General features: G+C 33.6%; 1 protein-coding gene across 1 annotated transcript in view; it reads left to right on the top strand.

Annotated features, from left to right (window-relative positions):
* RYR3 (ryanodine receptor 3) overlaps positions 1-21,774 on the top strand; it is a 203,647-nt gene that overhangs the window by 14,768 nt on the left and 167,105 nt on the right. The window contains 8 exon segments of the mRNA XM_086613614.1: positions 6,558-6,569; positions 6,873-6,947; positions 7,949-8,027; positions 10,540-10,652; positions 11,098-11,197; positions 13,208-13,301; positions 18,366-18,440; positions 19,383-19,539. Coding sequence (XP_086469740.1) covers positions 6,558-6,569; positions 6,873-6,947; positions 7,949-8,027; positions 10,540-10,652; positions 11,098-11,197; positions 13,208-13,301; positions 18,366-18,440; positions 19,383-19,539 — 705 coding nt within the window.

Raw genomic sequence — 21,774 nt, 5'->3', positions numbered from 1 at the left:
TGGAAGGAGGAGAATTTTATGATATAAATAAATATCCTAGAATGGAGAACCAAAAGGATGTTTTGTTTACTTGAGGCTAATTTTTGAATGTCGTATCTGTCTATGCAGAAGTAATACATTCAAAATGAATATTATTTTTCTAAAGATGAAATAGCTATAGTATAAATTTTTGATGTTTTTTATCTTTAATTATAAATTGCCATTCATTCTGCAGTCTCTTCATTGTTGTGCAACAATTCACCATTTTGAAACACTTTTTAATTTTATCCGTTTGTAAATCATATTAATCAAAGCACCACTTAAGCATTTGTTACCTGACACCGAGTGTTGTTTTTTTGCTGGAAGTCTAAGTGTAACTCTAACTGTGACTAGCTGTGCAATAATTGCTTGTTGAAACTTTTAATAGACTGTATGCTCTTCGTAATAAGAAAGGAAAAAAATTAGTTTTGAAAACATTTTTATTTTCAAAAAAAAAGTGGTCAAATTTATATAATAATTTATAAAATTTTCATTTGAAATAAATCCATTTGCCAAAACTTTATATCATCGCAGAGAAATTAAACTAATGATGGAACTTGCTTTTTTAAAAACAAATTAATTACCGTAAGCATTCAAGGTCAGCTATGGAGTCTGTTATTTCTGAAGGGGGGAATTTCACTTTGCAAGATGGCCTCTCAATATATAAAATTATAAAGATGTTTAGAATGCTTCTGGATTAAAACTCATGATTTCATGCAGATCAGTAAATATTAAATGAGTCAGAACTAGATTTTGTTTTTATCTGAATAACGGCTGCAGAATTTAAATTTTAAGAAATGAAGAGAAGGTTGTTATTTAAGAACGATTGACAAGAAAGTGAAACTTTACAGTTTTATGCTTTCACAATTTTATAATGCCATCTTCAGTAACTACCATTCATTCTATTAAAGAATATTATTTTTTTTTCTCTGTGAGCTTGTTTCTGTTTTACTTTATATGTGGAAATCCTATCAGTTCAATTAGGAGATATATTCAGGACATGTAGCACCAAGGTGTGTAAACCGTATTCATATAGAAACATATGTATGTACACATAGTGAGAACATTCCTACTGTCTGTTTTATCCTCTTTTAATCCTCTAAATTAGATGCATTTCAGCAGGCTAAAATCATGAGATACACTTGCATTAAAATCAACGAATAGTGACCTTAAGTCCGTAGAAGTGCAGTTTAGCATGAACTACAGAAAGTGTCTTAACATGCCCTGAGGTATTGTATATGTTGTGAACACTGCATAGTGCACATAGTGGAATAAAATAATTTCTAATGAGAAATTTTCTTGTGTGTTGAGACATTTGTTGCAGATTCGTACATTTAATACTGAAAACTTCAGTGATAGTAGTCCAGTAGGCCTCCGTCAAACTGTTGTTTCAAATTCATGAAACCAACGATTTTATTATTTTCTTTACTATTTTAAAAATTTCTTTAATAGTACAGGATTAAAATTAAACTATAGTCGCAAGAGATACATCAGCATAAATAGCAAAATAGAGTAACTTTGTATATTAAGAAATTCTTCAATACGTCTGAGGAATTAACTTGTACATAATCAGGACAACATCTAAATAGTGCATAAACTAAAAAGGGAAAAAAGGAATACCCAGGGAACTACAGGCCAGTCAGTTTCACTTCTGTGTCCAGCAAGATCATGGAGCAGATCCTCCTGGAAACTATGCTAAGACACAAAGTAAAAAAAGAGGGTCATTGGTGACAGCCAAGTGGCTTCACTAACGGCAAATTGTGCCTGACAATTTGGTGGCCTTATACAATGGGATTACAGTGCTGGTGGATAAGGGAAGAGCAACTGATGTCACCTACCTGGACTTGTCCAAAGCATTTGACACTGTCCTACATGACATCCTTGTCTCTGGAGAGACATGGATTTGATGGATGGACCACTAGATAGATAAGGAATTGGCTGGATGGTCGCACTCAAAAGAGTTGCAGTCAATAAGTTGATGTCCAAGTGGAGGCTGGTGATGAGTGGCGTTCTCAGGGGTCGACATTGAGTCCAGTGCTGTTTAACATCTTTGTTGGTGACATGGACAGTGGAATTGAGTGCACCTTCAGTAAGTTTGCAGATGACACCAAGCTGTGTATGTGGTTGACATGCTGGAGGGAAGGGATGCCATCCAGAGGGACCTTGAGAGGTGGGCTTGTGTAAACCTCATGAAGTTCAACGGGCATAGTGCCAGGTCCTGCACATGGGTTGGGGCAATCTCAAGCAGAAATACAAGCTGGGCAGAGAATGAGTTGAGAGCAGCCCTGAGGAGAAGGACTTGGGGCTGATGGTTGTTGAGAAGCTCAACGGAAGCCAATAATGTGGGCCTGCAGTGCAGAAAGCCAACCGTATCCTGGACTGCATCCAAGAAGTGTGGCCAGCAGGTCGAGGGAAGTGATTCTGGCCCTCTACTCTGCTCTTGTGAGACCCCACCTACAGCACTGTGTTCAGCTCTGAGGCTCCCAATATAAGAAGGACATGGAGCTGTTGGAACAGGTTGAGAGGAGAGCCAGGAAGATGATCTGAAGGCTGGAGCACCTCTCCTATGAAGACAGACTGAGAGAGTTGGGGTCGTTCAGCCTGGAGAAGAGAAGGCTCTGAGACACCTTCTAGCAGCCTTCCAGTACTTAAATCGTGCCTACAGGAAAGCTGGAGAGGGACTTTTTTCAAGGGCATGTAGTGATAGGACAAGGGACAATGGCTTTAAGGTGGTAGATTTTGATTGGATCTAAGGACGAAATCCTTCACTCTGAGGGTGGTGAGGCACTGGAAGAGGTTGCCCACAGAAGTTGTGGATCCCCATCCCTGGAAGAGTTCAAGGACAGATTGGATGGAGCTTTGAGCAACCTGATTTAGTGGATGGTGTCCCTGCCCATGGCAGGGGGGTTGGAACTAGATGATCTTTAAGGTCCCTTCCAACTGAAACCATTCTATGATTCTGTAAATCAAAATCCTTTAAATATTTTCTGTCTTTTTTATATCTTACAAATTAGAGGGAAATATGATAGTGAAATAACAAATATGGATTCTATCTCAAAAATACGTCAGTTTGAAAATTGAAAGTGAAATAAATTGATGTCTTATAATCACTCATTATTTTAATTTCATATTAATTTGTCATTCTTGTAGCCGTCTTCCCTTTTTTTTATTGCATGGGGCTGAGATATGTGCTATAGAAGGACTGTGTATTATGTCTACTCAAAAAGACTTCAGTATTTCTGTCAATGTTTTCTCATCACACGCTACTGGTTAATTCACAGGTGTTAAATTCTTCCTTCATTTTTACTTTTTGAGAAGTCGAAGAACCTTTAATTTTGTCTGTAATTTAGCAGCAGGATAACCACAGTCTAATGGCTTTTTCTTCACTCCAGATCTTTAACTCGCCCATGTCATGGCACAACTAAGTTCTGCTCTATCACATCCAATCTTGTGATGTCAGCCTTTGCATACGTGGTTTTCAGACCTTACTGTTATTGACCTCTTGTTTTATGCTGTTTCCTCCACTTTAAAATTAAACACTTCTACGACCCCTAAGCAATAACACAATTTTTAGTATTGCCAAAATATTGACCCAAAACCTTAGCCAAGAGATTTAATCTGAGATTACTGGTAATATATGAATATTTGTATTTCAGATTGGCAGTACAGGACAAATAATCTCTTCAGTAAAAATGATCATACTGTTGCTTTGGGGCAGTGGTCAATAAAAAAGAAAATATAGTCTGTTGTGCTATATTTATTTCAAAACTACCTTGGCCTGCGTTTATTTTGAATCTGGGTACCATCCATTGGGGAAAACATCATGGGAACACAGCGGTTCATATAAATAGCAAGGATAAAATAAAAAAGCAAAGGCTGAACAATAACGCAGGAAACTTTCTTTCTTGACCACAAGGATTTGTTACGTTCAGAGAAGGTGAACTCTTAATTAGCTTCTGTCAACACGCTCTTCTTGCTAAAATGAATGGGTTATTTTTTAAATTACAATTAACTGTTTCTGTTTTGAGACATATGTCATAACTACCAATCAAGGCAAGTATTTTGTATTACGAGGTACTAACGTTAGCACAATGAAAGCAAATTGATATGGTAATAAGTAATTTCTAAACTGGATTGCAGAAAAAGCTATTTTTGGTATGAATAATACAAAATACTGTCTTTTAATAGTTGTTGTATATGTAGAGAAAAATGACAACATGAAATGCAGGAATGCACATCTCAAAATATTCATTTGCATTCTGTTCTCAATACAAAGACATTGGTAAGAATACAATTTAGCCTCATATAATTAACATTAATCTTTTATTGGTTCCCCAGTCTATCATTCAATTAAATGTTTTTCTTTCCATATTAAATTTAGTTTGGTATAGAGTTCTGCTGTTAGTTTTAGATTTTCCTAGAGGGAGAACACAGCTTATTTGATTTTCAGGTTTTGTTGTTTGGGTTTTTTTTAATGAGTCAGCCTTAAAACTACAAGGGATTTTCTTAAAAGCTTTCAGTAAAAAATTAGCATGAGTGTTTTATTGCTTGTTCTCATTATGTGTATATTTGTTACAAATGGACTACATGTAATTTTCTTCTGACAACCTGCCTGTAATTACAGTTGATTTTGCTGTTAAGGTTTTCCTTGTTGATTAAAAAAAAAGTTGCAATTTATAAAATAAGTGTTATGTACACTGTTATGATGTTTTTCTGGTTTTCTTCCCCAAGCAAGGATAAGTTTCTGCAGGATGTATTATTAAAACAATTTTTTATAGATGTTATATTTTGGAGGAGCTCTTGGAATTTTTTTTTTATTGTTTCCGATCAGCCTTTTATAATGATATCTAAAAGTATGATATGTTCTGTGAATTACCAGCGATAACTATTTTGTATTTGACTCCATTTTTTTCCAATAATCTTAACACTTTTTCCATGTGAGTCCAAAAAACATTGTCCAGGAGTTTGGTTTTTTTTTTTTTCAGTTTGCTACAGAGTGCACTGAGACATTTTACATAATTATATGGATCATATTGGGAAAGCGATTATACATAGTATCCATATAATTCTGAAAAATTTCTCAGTAAAATTTACTACATAAAACTAAATAAGACTACTGTCTGTTAACAGCATTAAGTTCCCACATGACCAGATCCCAAATCCCTATTTGTTAATGTTGTTATTAGCTAGAAAAATAAAAGCAGGATTTTTATTTTGTTGCAGTTGTAATAGAAGACCTCTGCTGAATTGCTTTTAGATTTTTATTGCTTCTATTTAGACAAATAATATTTCAATTTTAATTCTTTGAATTAGTATTAAGTGTTTTATATGTCGAGATACAGAACGCAGTAGTTTCCTGAGCTTGGTGTCAGAATTCTAAGTTGGGGTTCTGTAGAACACGTTATACACAGCTTGTAAACCTGTTGACCTAATTGGTAATTTAATTGATGTATTATTCATAGAGTGCAAAAGCATTTGCCTGCACATGTATGATCATTGTTTGAGTTTCTGGAACTACCTGTAATTATCTTGGTCTCTTCCACACTAAGCCAAGGAAAAGAACTGACTTTAAAGGCAGTTCTTTCTAGCAATATGTAACGTACTAGAGATGATCCCTGTTCTAAAGCTGTATTTTGGGGAATCATCTTTCATATTTAATGATTGCCCACATATAGCTGAATTAAGAAGACCATAAAGTAAATGCTCTTTTAAATGGAAACGAAGCCCTTTGTGTGTGTGAGAACAGTTTGAAGCAAATACGTGAGAAGTTTGATATTCTTAAATCAGCAATTTCTAACTTGTGGATCTTGATGTTAGACCTTTTATTATTACTCAAGACTTACAAGGTGCAAGTGTTATGATCTGGGCTGAGAGAAAAAAATGAAGTATAATGTTGCCCATCATAGTATAATTAGTATGAACATGATTCATGCTATCCTTAATTCTGCAGAATTTGGAGATCATTTTCTGAAAACTACTTCATACAATCTGGGATTGAGGATCTAAAAAAAAAAAAAAAAAAATCTTCATTACAGTTGAAAGCACCACAGTAAATCAAGAATTTATTTTCTGAGTCATACTATTTATTGAAATTTGAACAGGCTTGTTATTTATAATTAGCTAGGAAATAATGTGGTAGAGATGCAGTAAAAGACTGAGAGAGGCAGACTTAACCTATAAAGCTTGTTGTCTGTTGTTCCATAGGTAACTTTATTTTATTCTGGTCACCAAAAGGAACTCAAAAAATGTGTGTTAAATTTTCTAAAGGAAACAGGGAAAATCCAGTTTTGTGCCTCCTTGATCTTGTAATAGATTTCCATATTTAAAATTAATAACTGTGCTTGGTTGACATTATGGATGCAGTTGCTTTAATGAATCTGGTAAATGCTTAGGATAACATTAATCCTAGAAAGTAGATATCATTACTATGTACTTAAACTATTGTGGGCAATAGGTACATTTTCTCTCTTTCAGATTTCAGTTTATGTATGTGTATGTATATACTTATTTTGTTGTTATTTTTTAATGCATCTGAGAAGTTTATAAGAAAAGTAAGTAGCATCTTATTTAAAACTTTTTTTTTGAAAATGCTGTGGTTTTACTTAATAATAATAAAAATTAGGTCACAATAAAGGTCTTTGACCAAGAACAACATTTGTTCCCTTGGCAAATATTTGGCTATTGCTGTAACTACTTCATTATTATGTTTTTTTGCCCAGCATAAAAATTTCATAATTTGCTTGAATATTTGCTTTTATTACTTAAACTGTAGTAGCTTTTCATGTTGTTACATAATTGCGACCGTGGTCCACCCAGCGCAGTAGAGTTCTGACCTTTTCTGTCATGTTCTGTAGGCAGCTCAAGGAGGTGGTCACAGAACCCTGCTATATGGCCACGCTATACTACTTCGACATTCGTTTAGTGAAATGGTAAGTGAAAGAGCAGTTGCACAGAATGAGTAACATGAAATTCAAGTAAGCGTCTTTTTATCAAAATAAAAAGTATATAAATTCAGGAGAATGTTCTAAGTTCTCTTCTGCACTAGATAAAAAAATTTGAATAGCTAATAGTACCTCAATACAGTGGAAGTGGCCCTTGTATTTTAAACTCAGGTTCTTCAATCCATTTCACTCAGAAATGTAGCTGAAAAGCTCCTTTAGCCAAGGATTATTTCTGTGTCCTTAAGGAATCCATTTTAATGATAATTCCATCAGCAAGTTACTGCTACGGCAAATTAATTTGTTATGGTATGTGTTATTATTTCCACCGTATTTTATAAGATAAAGTATTCCTTTTTAACATTCTATAGTTCTCAGAGACTACACCCGCAAACATGTTCCCTTCAGACTATCTTGTATAAATTTTGTTTCGCTACATTGTACAACTGAAAAATTTTAACTGTTCTGGATCTTTGACTTATTAGGGCTCCTGCAAGTATACCTAATAGGAGGTTGAAGAAGTAAGAAGTCAAGAAAACACCTTCCCTCATTTTTCCTGTACTAGAAGACTCTACTTTAGTCTTTAAACTCTTACTTAAATTACTTATGTCTATGAACCACACAGATTGTAGTTACCTTGATATACCAGAGTTACAAGTTTGATTACTACCTTTGGTATGTTTGCTGTGTTTTCATGAAGCGAACTTATTACAGTAACACTGTAATAAAATGTTTGCCTGTTCCTATCTGATGAACTGTGTGAAACTTTGGAAGGTAGGAGCTAAAGTGCACAGAGAAAAGTGTGCTGAAGTGGAAAAGGATTTTGATGTTTAAAAGTCAGGTAGAGCTTGTATACAAATAACATCATGCTTAATTTAAAAAAATTAAGCACAGGCTGATAGTAAGGTGGAGTAATGTAAATGTATTAATTTGGCTTCTGTGTTAATATTTACTGTTGGTTTTTTGTTTTCAATAACTTCACTGTTTTGCAGTATTTGACATGTTTAACATCATCAAGATCTCAAACGGATAAACTTGCATTTGATGTGGGACTACGAGAAAATGCAGCAGGTATGACAAGTTATTTTTGAAGGAAAACATGTCACACATTTCTGGTTTTAGAAGAGGCATTGACATTAATAGACTGTAAGCTTATGAATATCACGTTTAAGTGTTCATTAGAAATAAGATGACTGAAAGTAAATGATGATTTGCTGATCATCTACTTTGATACTGATGACTTTCAGTAAATTAACTGACCTTATGTAAGAATATGAGATGCCTTACAATTAAACTTGAGTTACTATGACTGCAATAACACTGACAATAATGAATAAAATAAATTTGATGCATGGGTTTTCTACATATATGGTTGGCACTTGCAACAGAATTAGAGTACGGAAAAGCCATATATTGGTGCATTCACTATATACATTGTAACCATGCAACAAAACAAGCATGCAACTTGTATTGCAGGAAAACAGAAAAAATCTAATAAGCACGTAGCTAAAAGAGCTGAAGAAGAATAAAAGCATGAAATGGATCAAAATAATAATGGGGCAGAATGGAAGAGATATGACACAAACAAGAAATTACAAGAAAGCTTTAAAATCTAATTAATAGATTTCTGAGAGTACTGCCAGTAACAGCGCTGCTAACAGAAATATAGTAAAAAAAATAATAAATTGTGCTTCCATGAAATCACATATAAATTATGAGATGCCACTGGGAGCTAAGTTAAATGAATTTAAAACCAACTGAGCCACAGAGAGCCACAAATAGGTTTACATGCTGCTGTATGCATAGTGTTAATGGTTACTGGAAGTGATGAGTACTCATCAGAAAGAAACAGGTGATCCTGTAGTACCCAGACCCAGACATATACCTTGAAAGGAAAATCTGAGTACCTGTATACACACCTCATTAATGTGAAGCTTCAAATAAAGAAATGCCAGTTGTATTAATATCAACCTGTGCTTTCTACTTTTTTTCATTATTTTGAAAATAAAATCACAATAGGCTAATTGATGATGGAGAGGCACTGCCAATATAGATGTTGAAATGTTTGTAGACTATGATATCTGAAAGTCCCTTTCTAGGTGACTCATTATCTAAATGAGTGAAGTTTGTCTTTCAGTCATTTCTATCCATGCAGAAGATGGCTCAGAGATATTAGCAGCCTGTTATTTGATTATATCATTTGCTGCTGCCTTAGGTAGAGACCATTTTCTTTAAGCGCACAGATAAAAGGAATGCATGTGTTTTGTCTCTCTGAAAACAGTTTGTGAGATCTGTCTTTATAATTTTATAGGTTTCTTTTCAGGGTTATTGTGCGTGTGTCTGCTTGTGCCCAGGAGGTTTTTGGAACTAATGTCTGTAGTCTCATATTGCTGTTTGCTTAACTGTAAATATACAAAAAGACTCTTGTACACATAGTTAAGATATAAAAAGCAACACATAAAAGGAATGTTTAGTTGTGTTTCTGCACAGAGGATTTTGATAACTACTACATGCTTGTAAACCTCATAAACTGAACACCGTAATATCACTTCCCTTCGCCCTACTCCCTCACGCATGAAACTTTCCTATTGCATCAATTTTAGCTGCAGGAGGTATTCTTCACCTCGCAGGTATTGAGTGAAAAGCCACTGGATATTTATAATTATTCTCTTGTAAAGACTTAGCACTTTACACTTCTAGGGATGTAACTTTTATTGTCATCTTTATAATTAGTTCATAATCTTCAAATTTTGTTTTAAGGAGTTTTTACATGAAATTTCTTAGTTGATCAAACAGATTTTTGGGCTTTGTCTTATGCTACTAATTTTGCCTTTGTTTAATTTTCTCCCACTTTGCATTGCCCAGTGAGAAAGCTCTATTCAACTCATTTTCTTCAGGGTCTTAACTAAACTTCGAAGGGTGTGAAATTGTGGAATGAGTTAGGTAATCTTCTCGGGATCAGTGTGATTTGTGCATGTGCAAAATAATCTGGAACTTTATATTTAATGTGTAAGAAATATTCTATGGTTGTCACTCTTAGGCTTGGCTATACTGTTCAAATGGTCTGTAGTGCTAATAGAGCTGCTCCCAGAACTGATATTTGTAATGTAGCAATATTGCTAAGTTATGGAGTATTTGTTTAAAAATTCTTTATTCTACAACATAAATGTAGCTTAGAGTGGAAATGATACAGAAAATTGTGAACTGAATATGAACATTAAGCAAAAGAAGACATAAAAGGTGATAATTAAGACTGAGGTGTAGCTGTCAGCAATTTACTGACAGTGAGAGCCTTGAAGGGACAGCAGTTCTGAGCGGTGTTTTGTGAGTGGTTAGTTGCTTTTAAAAAATATGAAGAGAGAAATATCAGCTTCAGTGATGACAAAGACTGATTGACAAAAAGTTTCAAGAAAAACAAAAAAATTCAAATGGATTGAAAAGAGGAATGAGATGGTTTTATAAGCTGAATGTCTTACAAGACACAATCCTTTATTTTGTTATTTCAATGTTGTATAAAGATATCCTTAAATTTCTTGGGAGTTGTCTGTTTTGTATACCCTTGATGAGTATCTCTGTCCTTTAGGTGAGGCGTGCTGGTGGACAATACACCCTGCTTCTAAACAAAGGTCAGAAGGAGAAAAGGTTCGAATAGGTGATGATCTTATCCTGGTCAGTGTATCTTCTGAAAGATACCTGGTAGGTTTGTTTGTTCAGCAAGTAGACACATGGTGGGAAAATGCAAAGTGCTGTGAGGAGTTGGGGGAAGTGGCTGGGATTCTTACGAAGGATTTTTTTTCTAATCTGGGAGATAATGCCTGGTTGTAATGCCCTTTTTTTTTTTCTCAGTGAAAGGTTTTCCCTCCCTAGAACAAGACCGTTTCCATGCCTTTATCCCAAGGTGTACTTCAACATTCTCCATCTTAGGAATTTTTTTATTTCTGTAACTGTGGAAGATTTCTAAGCTGCAGTTGGAGTCTGATGATTAGATTTAGAAAAGAGTCCATTTTAAAAGCAAGTGGCTACTAATTTTTAAAGGATATTTGTGTACTTACTGTATTTGTATTTTATTGAGAGATTAATATACTGAATATTTTTAAGTGCATAAATTTCACTGTTTCCTGTTACTGCTGTTTTATTTCAGCATCTCTCCATGTCGAATGGAAGCATTCAGGTGGATGCCTCCTTTATGCAGACGCTATGGAATGTACATCCCACGTGCTCAGGAAGCAATATTACAGAAGGTTTGTAATTTTATTTATTTAGAGATGTATATACTTTAGATGACTTTGTATTGCTTTCCATAAGGAGTGAAGATGTAAAAAAAACCAAAACAACAAACACCCTCAGAACATCGAACCAAAGAGTTTAATGAAAATAAAGAAGGAGAGAAAAATAACGGAAAGGAAACTGGGGAGCTATGGACAGCCAGATTAACTTAAAGAAAAGCTAAATAAGTGCTGTAACGTTAGAATAACAAAGCATAAAAAGCTGCATGAGAAATGAATGCTGAGAGAGCAACAGAGGAGTTTATTGTCTTTGGTTTAATTTTGAGGCATAGGAGCTGCAGAGTAACTAAAGCCAGTAAATTTAGATTTTTGTATAGGATTCTGTTATCACCCTGTAACAGAGATAACAGAATAGTAATAAAGATACATGCAAAATGGAAAGCAGGTATCTCGTAGTTCCTATTCTTTCTCTTAGTTGTGTTTTTCAAGGATATTTGCTCAATATGCTTTCTGGGTTTCACAGCCATACTTCCTTACTGTCTCGCTATAATAGTCAAAGAAAATGAGCTCTCTAAAGGTTTAGATTTAATCAACCTTAATTCTCTACCGCAGGGTCAGGATTTCTTTTGAGGTACTTAACTGCACTTTACAACCATGTTTGAGAAACATCACCGTATTCTGTTTGAGAAATGTCTTGTTCGATAATGGAAGGCTCATCCGCTCAGTATTGCTCCTCATTTCAGTGACGTACTCTGTGTCTTCTCTGTGTCAAACAGTCCCAATTCTCTCAGTCTTTCCTCGTATGTGAGATTCACCAGCCTCTTAAATCATCTTAGTGGCCCTTTGCTGTACTTGGAACCTTTGTACTGCGTAGCTCAGATTTAAATACATAATCCAAAAAAAAAAAAAAAGGAAAAGATAGGGTGGGGTAAGCAGAGAAGTAGATTTTCTGTCATTTTTTTTCTCAACTACTTAGGCTTAAGTTTAGCTGAATATACACTTCTCAGAATGGTTTACATGTGCAACGATCATATATCAAAAGACTTAGCAGCCTAGCTCAAGTTGAATGGACAGACTGAGGAAGTGGGATTTCCTGAGTCTAAAATTGGACTGAAGGTCTCACAGCAAACTTTTTGTGATGCTTAAAGTGCTTTTAATGGAGCATAAATATCAAGAAAGTATATATACTTTTTTTTTGCATTCTTTCTTTGCTTTGACCTTTGTATTAATTGGCAATAGGATAATTGCCAGTTACTGTTTTCGTAATTTACAAATTTGTATTGAATCAGCTGCACAGTATGAAAGTTTCCTTCTGCCCTTCCTCCTTTATGTGTATTTGTACATTTTAAAAGCATTAATTTCACTTACAAGGTCAGAACAGTTTGGACTGAGAGTCTGATGAATCATTCTCCTCCTACACCATTTTTTTCTTTTCTTTTTTTCTGTGAGGCAAAGTGCTTGGTTTTGACCTGTAGTCTTCGTGTTAAATGGATTGGAAAGTTAGCTTCCATTAAGCTTAATGTTCAGAACTGCTAAGTGTTTTTCTGTCCTCTGTCTCCTGCTACTGCTGTGCAGTTTTGATTTTGACACAAATAATAAATGTCAGAACAAACTGACAAACTCACTGAATTATTTTGTATTGAGAACATTTAAATTGTATTAAGGGGGAGGAAACTTTGGTATTATATATTTGATTTGGCTTTTACCTAAACCATTCAATTTTCAAAACAGTAATTGTTGCAGAAGTTTTTATTTTCCTTTTCTGTCCCAGAATCCTAATTAGATTTTTAAATGTTAAGAGATTGCTTTCTTTTTGTCTTTATTTTCAGAAGAAATATTTTTTACTGAAAAAGATACTAAAAATTAATATGTTTTCATACTAAATTTGTTCTTTTTTAATTTCAGTTATGTGTGAAAATTTGAAAAAAAGATTTCACCTAGGTCTTTTAAATTTTTTTTTTTTTCAGGGTGTTATTTTCATATTGTCAGTGTTTAAGCTAATGAGTAAATGAACTTCTTCTACAGGATATCTTCTTGGTGGACATGTAGTACGTTTTTTCCATGGCCATGATGAGTGTTTGACAATTCCATCTACAGATCAGAATGATTCACAGCACAAGTGAGTAATGTATATGCATGTGTATATGATTGCTTCTCTCAAAAAAGAAATAGATCGTTGATTGTCAGTTGAATTTGAGGTTAGATAGGTTAAACACTCTTCACATGAGTCTTTAATTAGACTGACATTGTTACAAGAAGTTGAGACTTACTAGGCAGGAAATCAGTCATCAGTTCTTTTTTTTTCTGAGATTCAAGTAGCTGATTTCCACTGAGATTTCAGCCTGTTGTATTGTTTTTCTTTAATGTGTACTACTATAAGCAGAGGCAAGCAAGCATTAGCAGGGAAGATGATAATTAAAAAACCCTCACAACCTGAAAAATCTCTGAAGGTTCGGCCTGTACAATGACTTTCATATTTTATGTATTTTGCACCTTTTTGCAAGTTTTTACACTCTCAAATTTAACTTAACTTAATACATTAAGATAATTAAATAATATTAGCTAGACCGAATCACTTTTGTCTTAAATTTAAATCTACAGTTATATATTATATTGACTTATTATTTGAATTTAACTTTGCAGTTTGCTGATAATCAAAAACATAGTAAGCTAATCATTTTGGTACAGAAAAGACCCAGCATTAGAAATCATATTCAACAAATAAAATCTCTGTACCCATTGTGACAACTAAGTTATGCTTTAGGTAATATGATAACCAAAAGTAACATTCACTTATGTCAAGTAAACTTTCCAGCCCAAAATTTTCTATTTTTACATTTCTATGGAGTAAAACTGTCTCCAAAGCCAAAAAAAAAAAACCAAACTGAATGTCAGAAAACTTCACTTGGTGAATTTTTTTTATTGTTCTCTTCCTGTATGTATAGGAAAAAAAAAACAACAAAGTTTGCATTGAGTGTGAAAGTGTGCACACTTAGTATAAAAATACTAGCGAAAGTATTAGGATCTAGATACCTTGTGTGGAACAGATGTCGTATTCAGAGTAGTTCTATAAACACCCAGTCTTAATAAGGTTAGAGTAAGTGTTGAGCCTTTTCAGTATGTTCAGAAATGCTGTACTTTGCTATTGCTGTTATTTATCTAGAAGTCAGATATAATTAAAATCAAACTTAATTGTGGAGTTCTATTGCCCTGTATGTTGCTGTTCTTAATATATGTTTGGAAAAAATCAAAATGTTTATTTTTCTGAATGAAATCTATGTGTTTATATTCCTAAAATCAGATAATAATGTGAATGCTGTATTGAACATTTTCAAATGTGTAATAGTGATACAATGTGCTAAGATTGATGATTTGGAGTTGTCCTATCTTCTGGATTTGTTAGCTGCATAATAGACATAAAGCCAGGTTTGTACTGTGGCATATTTGTAGGAGACACTTTAATGTTATACAAAACAAAACGAATACCTGAAAAACACCAAACAACGATAAGAATAGGAGAAAGCTGTAGAAAATGGTTGTGTTTATTTCCATCTCTTTGTTTAATCAGTTCTATGAATTCTATTAAGACTATTAAATAGGATAAATTAGACAAGAGTGATAATTTATTTTTTCATAGAACAGACATTTAATTTTCTGAAGTTTTCTGTAGAGAATACTCCTTAACAATTCATACGGTGACTATTCTCCGCCAAGAATCCTAAGGTCTTTTATTACAGGCCAACTGAAAATACAGGGGACTTAATGGACATCAAAAACGAAGGCTTGGCAAAAACTTAGAATAAGATGGATGGATGGATGGATGGATGGATGGATGGATGGATGGATAGACAGATGGAATCAAGGAGAAGATGAAGAAAATATGTGCATGCCGCTGTGAAAAATCATCAATTCTCTTTTACTTGCAGTTTTGTTACTGTCAGAGCACGTCATTAATGTTAGTACAGTGTTGCATATACAATAAGCTGGAAAAAGGTTAGAGAATTTAATTAGTATAGGAATTTAAGAAGTATAAAAGGTGAACAGAGACATATCTATGGTATTCTGTCAGTGAAGGAATGATTGATTTGGGCCAAGGAGAAATGAAGGAGATCAAAGAGAACGGAAATGAATTATTAGTTTTGAGCTTAGATAGGAAGACGTCATTGGAGTCTGCCAAAAGTAACATCAGTAAAATGAATGGGACCAAAGAGGATGTAGGATGAAAGTGGAAAAGAAAAACTCCGGACAGTTATTGTGTATTCATTATATTCACAGAATCATAGAACAGTCCAGGTTGGAAGAGACCTCAAAAGACCGTATTCGTAGAGTCTGGAAAGGAAGATTAATTGATTGCTAGGCTTTTTGTTGTCATCTTGTATTTTCATTCTAGAGTATCAAAAACATAATTACAGATGACAAGATGTATAGCAAATGCTACTACCTTTACTATGAGGAATATATATTCTTACTTTTATGGTGCACTATTATTTCAAAATGCTCAAAATCACATTTGTGTTCTTAAAACGTGACTCCTAAATAATGTACAGATGTAGATGTACAAGTGCATCATCTTATAAAGATACTGAATGCGAATGGTTTGTCATACTCCAGTATTCTTCATGTTAATGTATAGATTCTTCCTGGAATGCATTGGTGTTGATCAAGACGCAGAATATCAGATAATGAAAACCTTAAATGTTCTTAAGTGAAGAAAAGTTGTAGAAACATTTGCTCAGATAAGAAAAACATAACTTGCATTTCACAAGTTGTGTCCCAGGTCCCATAGTTGCATGAGAACAATGCTGAACTTTTTTTTTTTCCTGTTAATTGTTGAAAAAGGAAAAGAATTTGATAATCTGAAAAGCCAGTTAAAATTCTGCATTTTAAAATGCTACTTTAATTCAGAACGGACTGTATAAAAGCTAAATTGTGACAATTTTATGTATGCATATGCAGCATTCAGTCAATGGATTTTGTATTCCTTTGTTGCATATTTTTTTAAATACATAAGTACAATAGAAGGTCTAGCTCCCATTCATGCTAGGGTGGATTAATCCTGTTCACAGGAATACATATAAGAAAGTTTTTCATTTTTGGTAGTCCTGCATGTCTTGTCCTGTAAGCACCAGAGCTTGTATAAACTGTCTCATCTGTAACAGATAGCAGAAATACAATGGATAATAGCATAGATCTTGATCTGAATCTCAGGATCCAGAGAAAAGCCTTTCTTTAATGGTTTGGTTGGTGGGTTGGTTTTTTGTGAGGTGTAAACAAACTCCTTTCCTAAGAACCAAATTACAATTTTACCTTTTTTTTTTAGTACCTCAGTCACTTTATGATACAGTCATTTTTCATTCTGCATTATTCTGTGTTTTTCAGTTTCACTGTCTTTGTGTTTCCAGTTATTCTAATTAAACAAGGAACAGTGGAACTGTTTTCTTCATCTTTCTTCATCCCTTCTTTGATTTGGGAAAGGGAAGAATAGGTTATATGAATTACTGTTCTTACCTCTGACAAAATTACTATTAAATTTTTCATTAGAAATTGACAAAAGCATTTAGGAATAAGCATAAATCAAATAATCTTGCTGAAAGGTTCAACCAACCTCTCTTTTATGTACCAATAAATAAATATATGAACAGAAATATCCACTTCCAGAGAAGTTTAGAAATAGAAAAGACGCTGTCTACCTATATCGCTCTAAGAAAAATTAAAGAATCCAACAAACTTTAGAAAATTTGCTGCACTTTTGAAAAGAAGTTAGTGAATCTGTTTGTTTTGCGTCTAGAATAATTCTGCTTGTATGTCTGAACCCTTCTCTCTTACTCAAATTATGAAGGAATGTACTGCAGTATATTACAATTATTAAGAACAGTATTTTCTTATTGGTGTCTGCCTGGAGGGCTCAGTTTCTGGCCACTAGTTTGCTGAGTGAATAGATTTCAGTTCAGTTAGAGCATCCACCGACCATTTGCTACCAGGAAGAGAATGTTTCAATTTGTTGCATAATAATGGTGCAATAAATCCTTACATAGTACAGTATGGAGGACAGCTTGGCAGTCACATTGTGAAAGTCCTTCACTATAATACAGTTCCCTAATAGCAATAATGTTGCAGATAGTAGCCTAAAAATGTGTAAAATAAATTAAATTTACTTAGTTAAGAGTCTTAAAGTATTTTAAAATAGGTAAGGTGCACATCAAGCTTCTCAAATTATTATTATAACAAAATAAATTATTTGATTAGAAGTTTATTTCCTGATTTTTTGCTGTCACAGAATATAACAAATACAATTATTTTTTAGAATTATTATTAAAAATATTTTTTTAAAAATTCTACGTATCCTGAGTTTGAGATCAAGACCTTTGCTATTATCCATTATATTTCCTATATCCATTACAGATGAGAAATACAAATTGTGGTGCTTGTATGACAAGACATGAATGATTACTGAAAGATTAAAAACTTTCTTACAGGTATTCCTGTGAACAGGACTAATCCATTATAGTTTATGTTTGTTTGTATTTGGTCATTGATTAGAATGTTAGTTTCAGCTTTAAAACATGTCCATAACCCCCAGAGAGTAATTCAAGAAAACCAGATTATATTACAGGATGAATTCCTTCACTTCCTATTTTATTTCTCTGAGTTTTCTAAAACTAATGTAAAATTTTAAATGTATTATTTGTTTTGTAAGGATTATAATATAAAATTTTTGTTTTATCACAACCGTTTTTTTCTTTTAACAAGAGATAATGACAGGAATGCAGTCTCCGATGTCATGTTCATGCAGATAATTATTAATGTATGCAAATGTGTATGCTTATTTAAATACTGTGTTTATATGTATTTAAGAGTATTAGCAATTTAGATTTATCTCTTGGGGACTGTATGAATTATGTATTTTTATAACAAATTAACAGCGAAAGTTTTTCAGCCACTTGGAAGGCCAAGTATTTTGTACTCCTGAGAGAGAATAGTGTAATGGAAATAGCCTAACTTAACCTGGGATATTTGGGTTGTGTATCATGCTCTCACTGATAAGTAGGAATCTTCTGTCCACTCAACTCCATCTGTTTAGCTGAGGAGAAGTGAGTCCTGCACAGTTTACAGAGGAGTAAGTTATAAATACTACGTCGCACAAATAAACATGAAAGGATGATCTTCTGAATCTTTTCTGTAGGAAAGTACTTTATGAAACCGGAGGAGCTGGAGTTCGAGCGAGGTCGTTGTGGAGAGTAGAACCCCTTCGAATAAGGTACTGGTATTTATTGAACTTTTTTGTAAGCAACTTTTGTTAACAGCCAATCAATTGTTACAGACCCTTAAGGCAGAACATGAGTAATATATTTATCCTGCTATATGGTATGTATTAGCATGTTGATTGTCAATAATAAAAAGTAATCTACTATGATATAATCATATGAGGAATGTCAATATTTTAAGAATTTTAAGACTTTTTTTTTTTTATTTATGTCCTATAGCAAAAGCAAAACCAATGTTGCCTAGGAGATACGTCTGCTTCAGACATTGTTTCTCTCCAAAAGTAAAATGCTTTCCCAGTTTTCACTTGGAATTTTAGAAGCAAGAGTAGAAATCAGAACAGTAATATCTTTCATGGATGTCTTTTTTTATTTTTAAAATTTAGATTCTCTCTCTCTCCTAGGCGATTAGTTATTACGTGTAAGTGAAATTTCAATATATACCATTAGGGTATATATGTTTTAACTTTGGTGGCCTTCTGTACTGTATATTTGTGGTTTGTTTTTTTTTTTTTCTCTTGGTGTGTTTGTGATTGCAAATGAAATACCTCATAACTAACAGAGATGTAAGTTAATTCTTTGGAATGCTGAATCCTCATTTAGGTTTTATTAGTTTGTTTAGGCAGTTAACTGAAATACAGTAGTTTATTTTTAGTATTTTTCAGAAACATGTAAAATTTTTTTCTGGACACCATATGTAACATCCTAATAATACCAAGAGAGGGTATAGAAACAAGAAAATTAAAGCTATACTCCTTTCCAAGGTTCTCTTTGCAAATGTATTAAAAGTTTTGCATCTGTCTTGATGCAAATATTGATATCAAAAGCAAAAAGGAATATAACTAGTACATTCTATTTTCTGAACATCCTTTAAAGCTCAAAATAGAAATATTAGTTTTGTTTACTTCATAAATTATCTTTTGATGTCTCATGTTTAGCTGGAGTGGAAGTAACATCAGATGGGGACAACCTTTCCGTCTTCGACATATTACAACAGGAAAGTACTTGGCTCTGAATGAAGATGAAGGACTTGCTATGCTAGACAGAGAAAAGTCAGACACAACATCTACTACCTTTTGTTTTAGAGTATCAAAGGTAAATAATATCAATGCAAATATGTCTTAAATGTGAAGCGCTCAAATACTAGATCTGAGTTGGTTCAATGACTTTATAAATTGAAGCAGTTGACAGGGATTATACACTTCAATACAAAGACAAACAACCTAATTGAAAGTAGCAAAGCGTTTCTTGAAGAAAAATAGGGATGATGAATAAATTTTAGAGTAAACTAAACTGTTAGTAGGTTAAAAAAAAAGGTTAAAAAAAAAGATTGAAAAGTAATACGATGCAAGATACAGTCGTTTAATATGAATGCTTTAATCATTATTGAATCATTTTAGTTGGACAGAATCTCATTAGAATGTTATTCATTCCAGCTCTATCTGCCATAATTGAATTCAATTGAGTTCAATTTAGTTGGGCAAAATTCTGCCCTTGCTATTCTTTATGCAACGTGTTGATAGGTGAGTTGCAAGGAAAATGTAGTCAGTGATTTCTAAACCATATGTTTTCAAATTGTGTTCTTTAGTGAGCTGCTAATTGCATTTTACTAGCTTTTTCATCGTTTCCAGCTAAGAAAAACAGTACAAGTGAGACAGAATGAAGAATGATTATGGAGGTAGGCAAAATAAATAACTTTTTTCCAGAAAGTGAAAGGTTTTTACACCAGAGATGATGAAAAGTTTTTATGTACTTTCATGATATTACTTATAAATAGTTGCCATGGCTCCTACAATAGAATTTTTGAGTAGGTATGAGAAGTTAAATGTTCCATGTAATTCTGGGTGCTGTATGGTCCTTGAAAAGCAGTGAAAAAGAATCTTTAAAATTAGATATATACTAGATAAAATCCAGCATTAAGGGCCTTGACAGATGCTAGACTTTTGTTAGTATAATAAAGCAAATACTTCTTTTCAGCATGTTTAAAATAACAATGTTTATTTCATTAGTGTGACTGCATATGATATGTCAAGAGTTTTTAATTTGCTCAATCAAAATAATTTGAAAACTGTCAGGAAATTTCCTTAGATTGCTAGATGCTCACCAAATAGTTTGTAGTTCTTTCTTCAGTAAAGGCTATGCAGTGTAGGTTGTACATGTGATGTGCTGGGCCATTTGTGACAGCTGTAATTTTTTTCACATTTTTGGCAAATCATGGCACCCTGGTAAAGATGATGAATATGCCAGGAATGCTGGTTAACTGGTTTAACATTGTGTTCAAATTCCTGTAACATACTCAATGCCTAATTGGACACTGACTGTCCTGCAATTTCTTAATAGTTTAAACTGTGCATATGAATATATAAATTTTACGTATGAACACTCATAAAATAAATAATTTCTGTTGCCTTGAATAAAGATACCCTATTTTCTTACTCTTTTTGTTGAGGTGTGCCTCAAAGGCACATTAGTGAAATTTGTTACAATCCCCAAAATTACTAAGGTGAAGTACAGTAGTAATTAATTATGCAGAAGTCAATAATGACTTTGTAATGCAGTCGTCTCTTCTACTGTGTTTGTACGTAATACGGTTTTAATGTACATTTTTATATGAACTACAAGTTCAGTGTCTCATCATCCTGAGATTTGTGCTGTTCTATATAGAAAAGAATGTTTCAATCTCACAATAGCTTATAAATCTTCTTTTACCTGTGCCAAGAATAAGACTAGTTGTTTATTGTCTGGGCAGGTGAGAGCTGCACTGGCCCATGGGTAGAGACATTAGTGTTTCCAAAAGTGAGGGGAACAAAAAGTGGTAACTCTTCCTGAAGAAAGAAAGGTGAGACTTTGGAAGTGAATAAACCCCAAACATTGATCTGGACTATTAGAAGAAAAGGACTCTTAAAGCCAAGTGCTGATTACATACAGATTGAGGGGAAAAAGAACTGTAGAACTAATAGACTAGATATATGCAAGTGTATTATCTTAAGTGCTTCACATGTGTATTCATATATCTTAGTTTTTGCTTGTTCATTTTCTCAATCAAGAAATATTTTCACTTGCCTGGACCTTAATGTGGCACGAACTAAGGGAAATTTCAAGATATCTGTCTAGTATCTTCCTGTCCAGCTGTGTACAGATCCTTAAATATAGGGTGCTGGAATACCTGTCAGTTTACAGCATTCCTGCTCTTTATAATCATAGAACAATAATGGTTGGAAAGGACCTTGGGAAGTCATCTAGTCCAGCCTTCTGCTCCAGATGGGGTCAACACTGAATTCTGACCAGATTGTTCAGAATGTGCATTGCTGAGGAGTATCCAAAGGAAAT

This window comes from Tauraco erythrolophus, chromosome 6 (assembly GCF_009769465.1).
Source record: "Tauraco erythrolophus isolate bTauEry1 chromosome 6, bTauEry1.pri, whole genome shotgun sequence".
Taxonomy (NCBI): Eukaryota; Metazoa; Chordata; class Aves; order Musophagiformes; family Musophagidae; genus Tauraco; species Tauraco erythrolophus.
The sequence above is the reverse complement of the archived record's forward strand: the minus strand, read 5'-3'. Positions and strand labels throughout refer to the sequence as shown.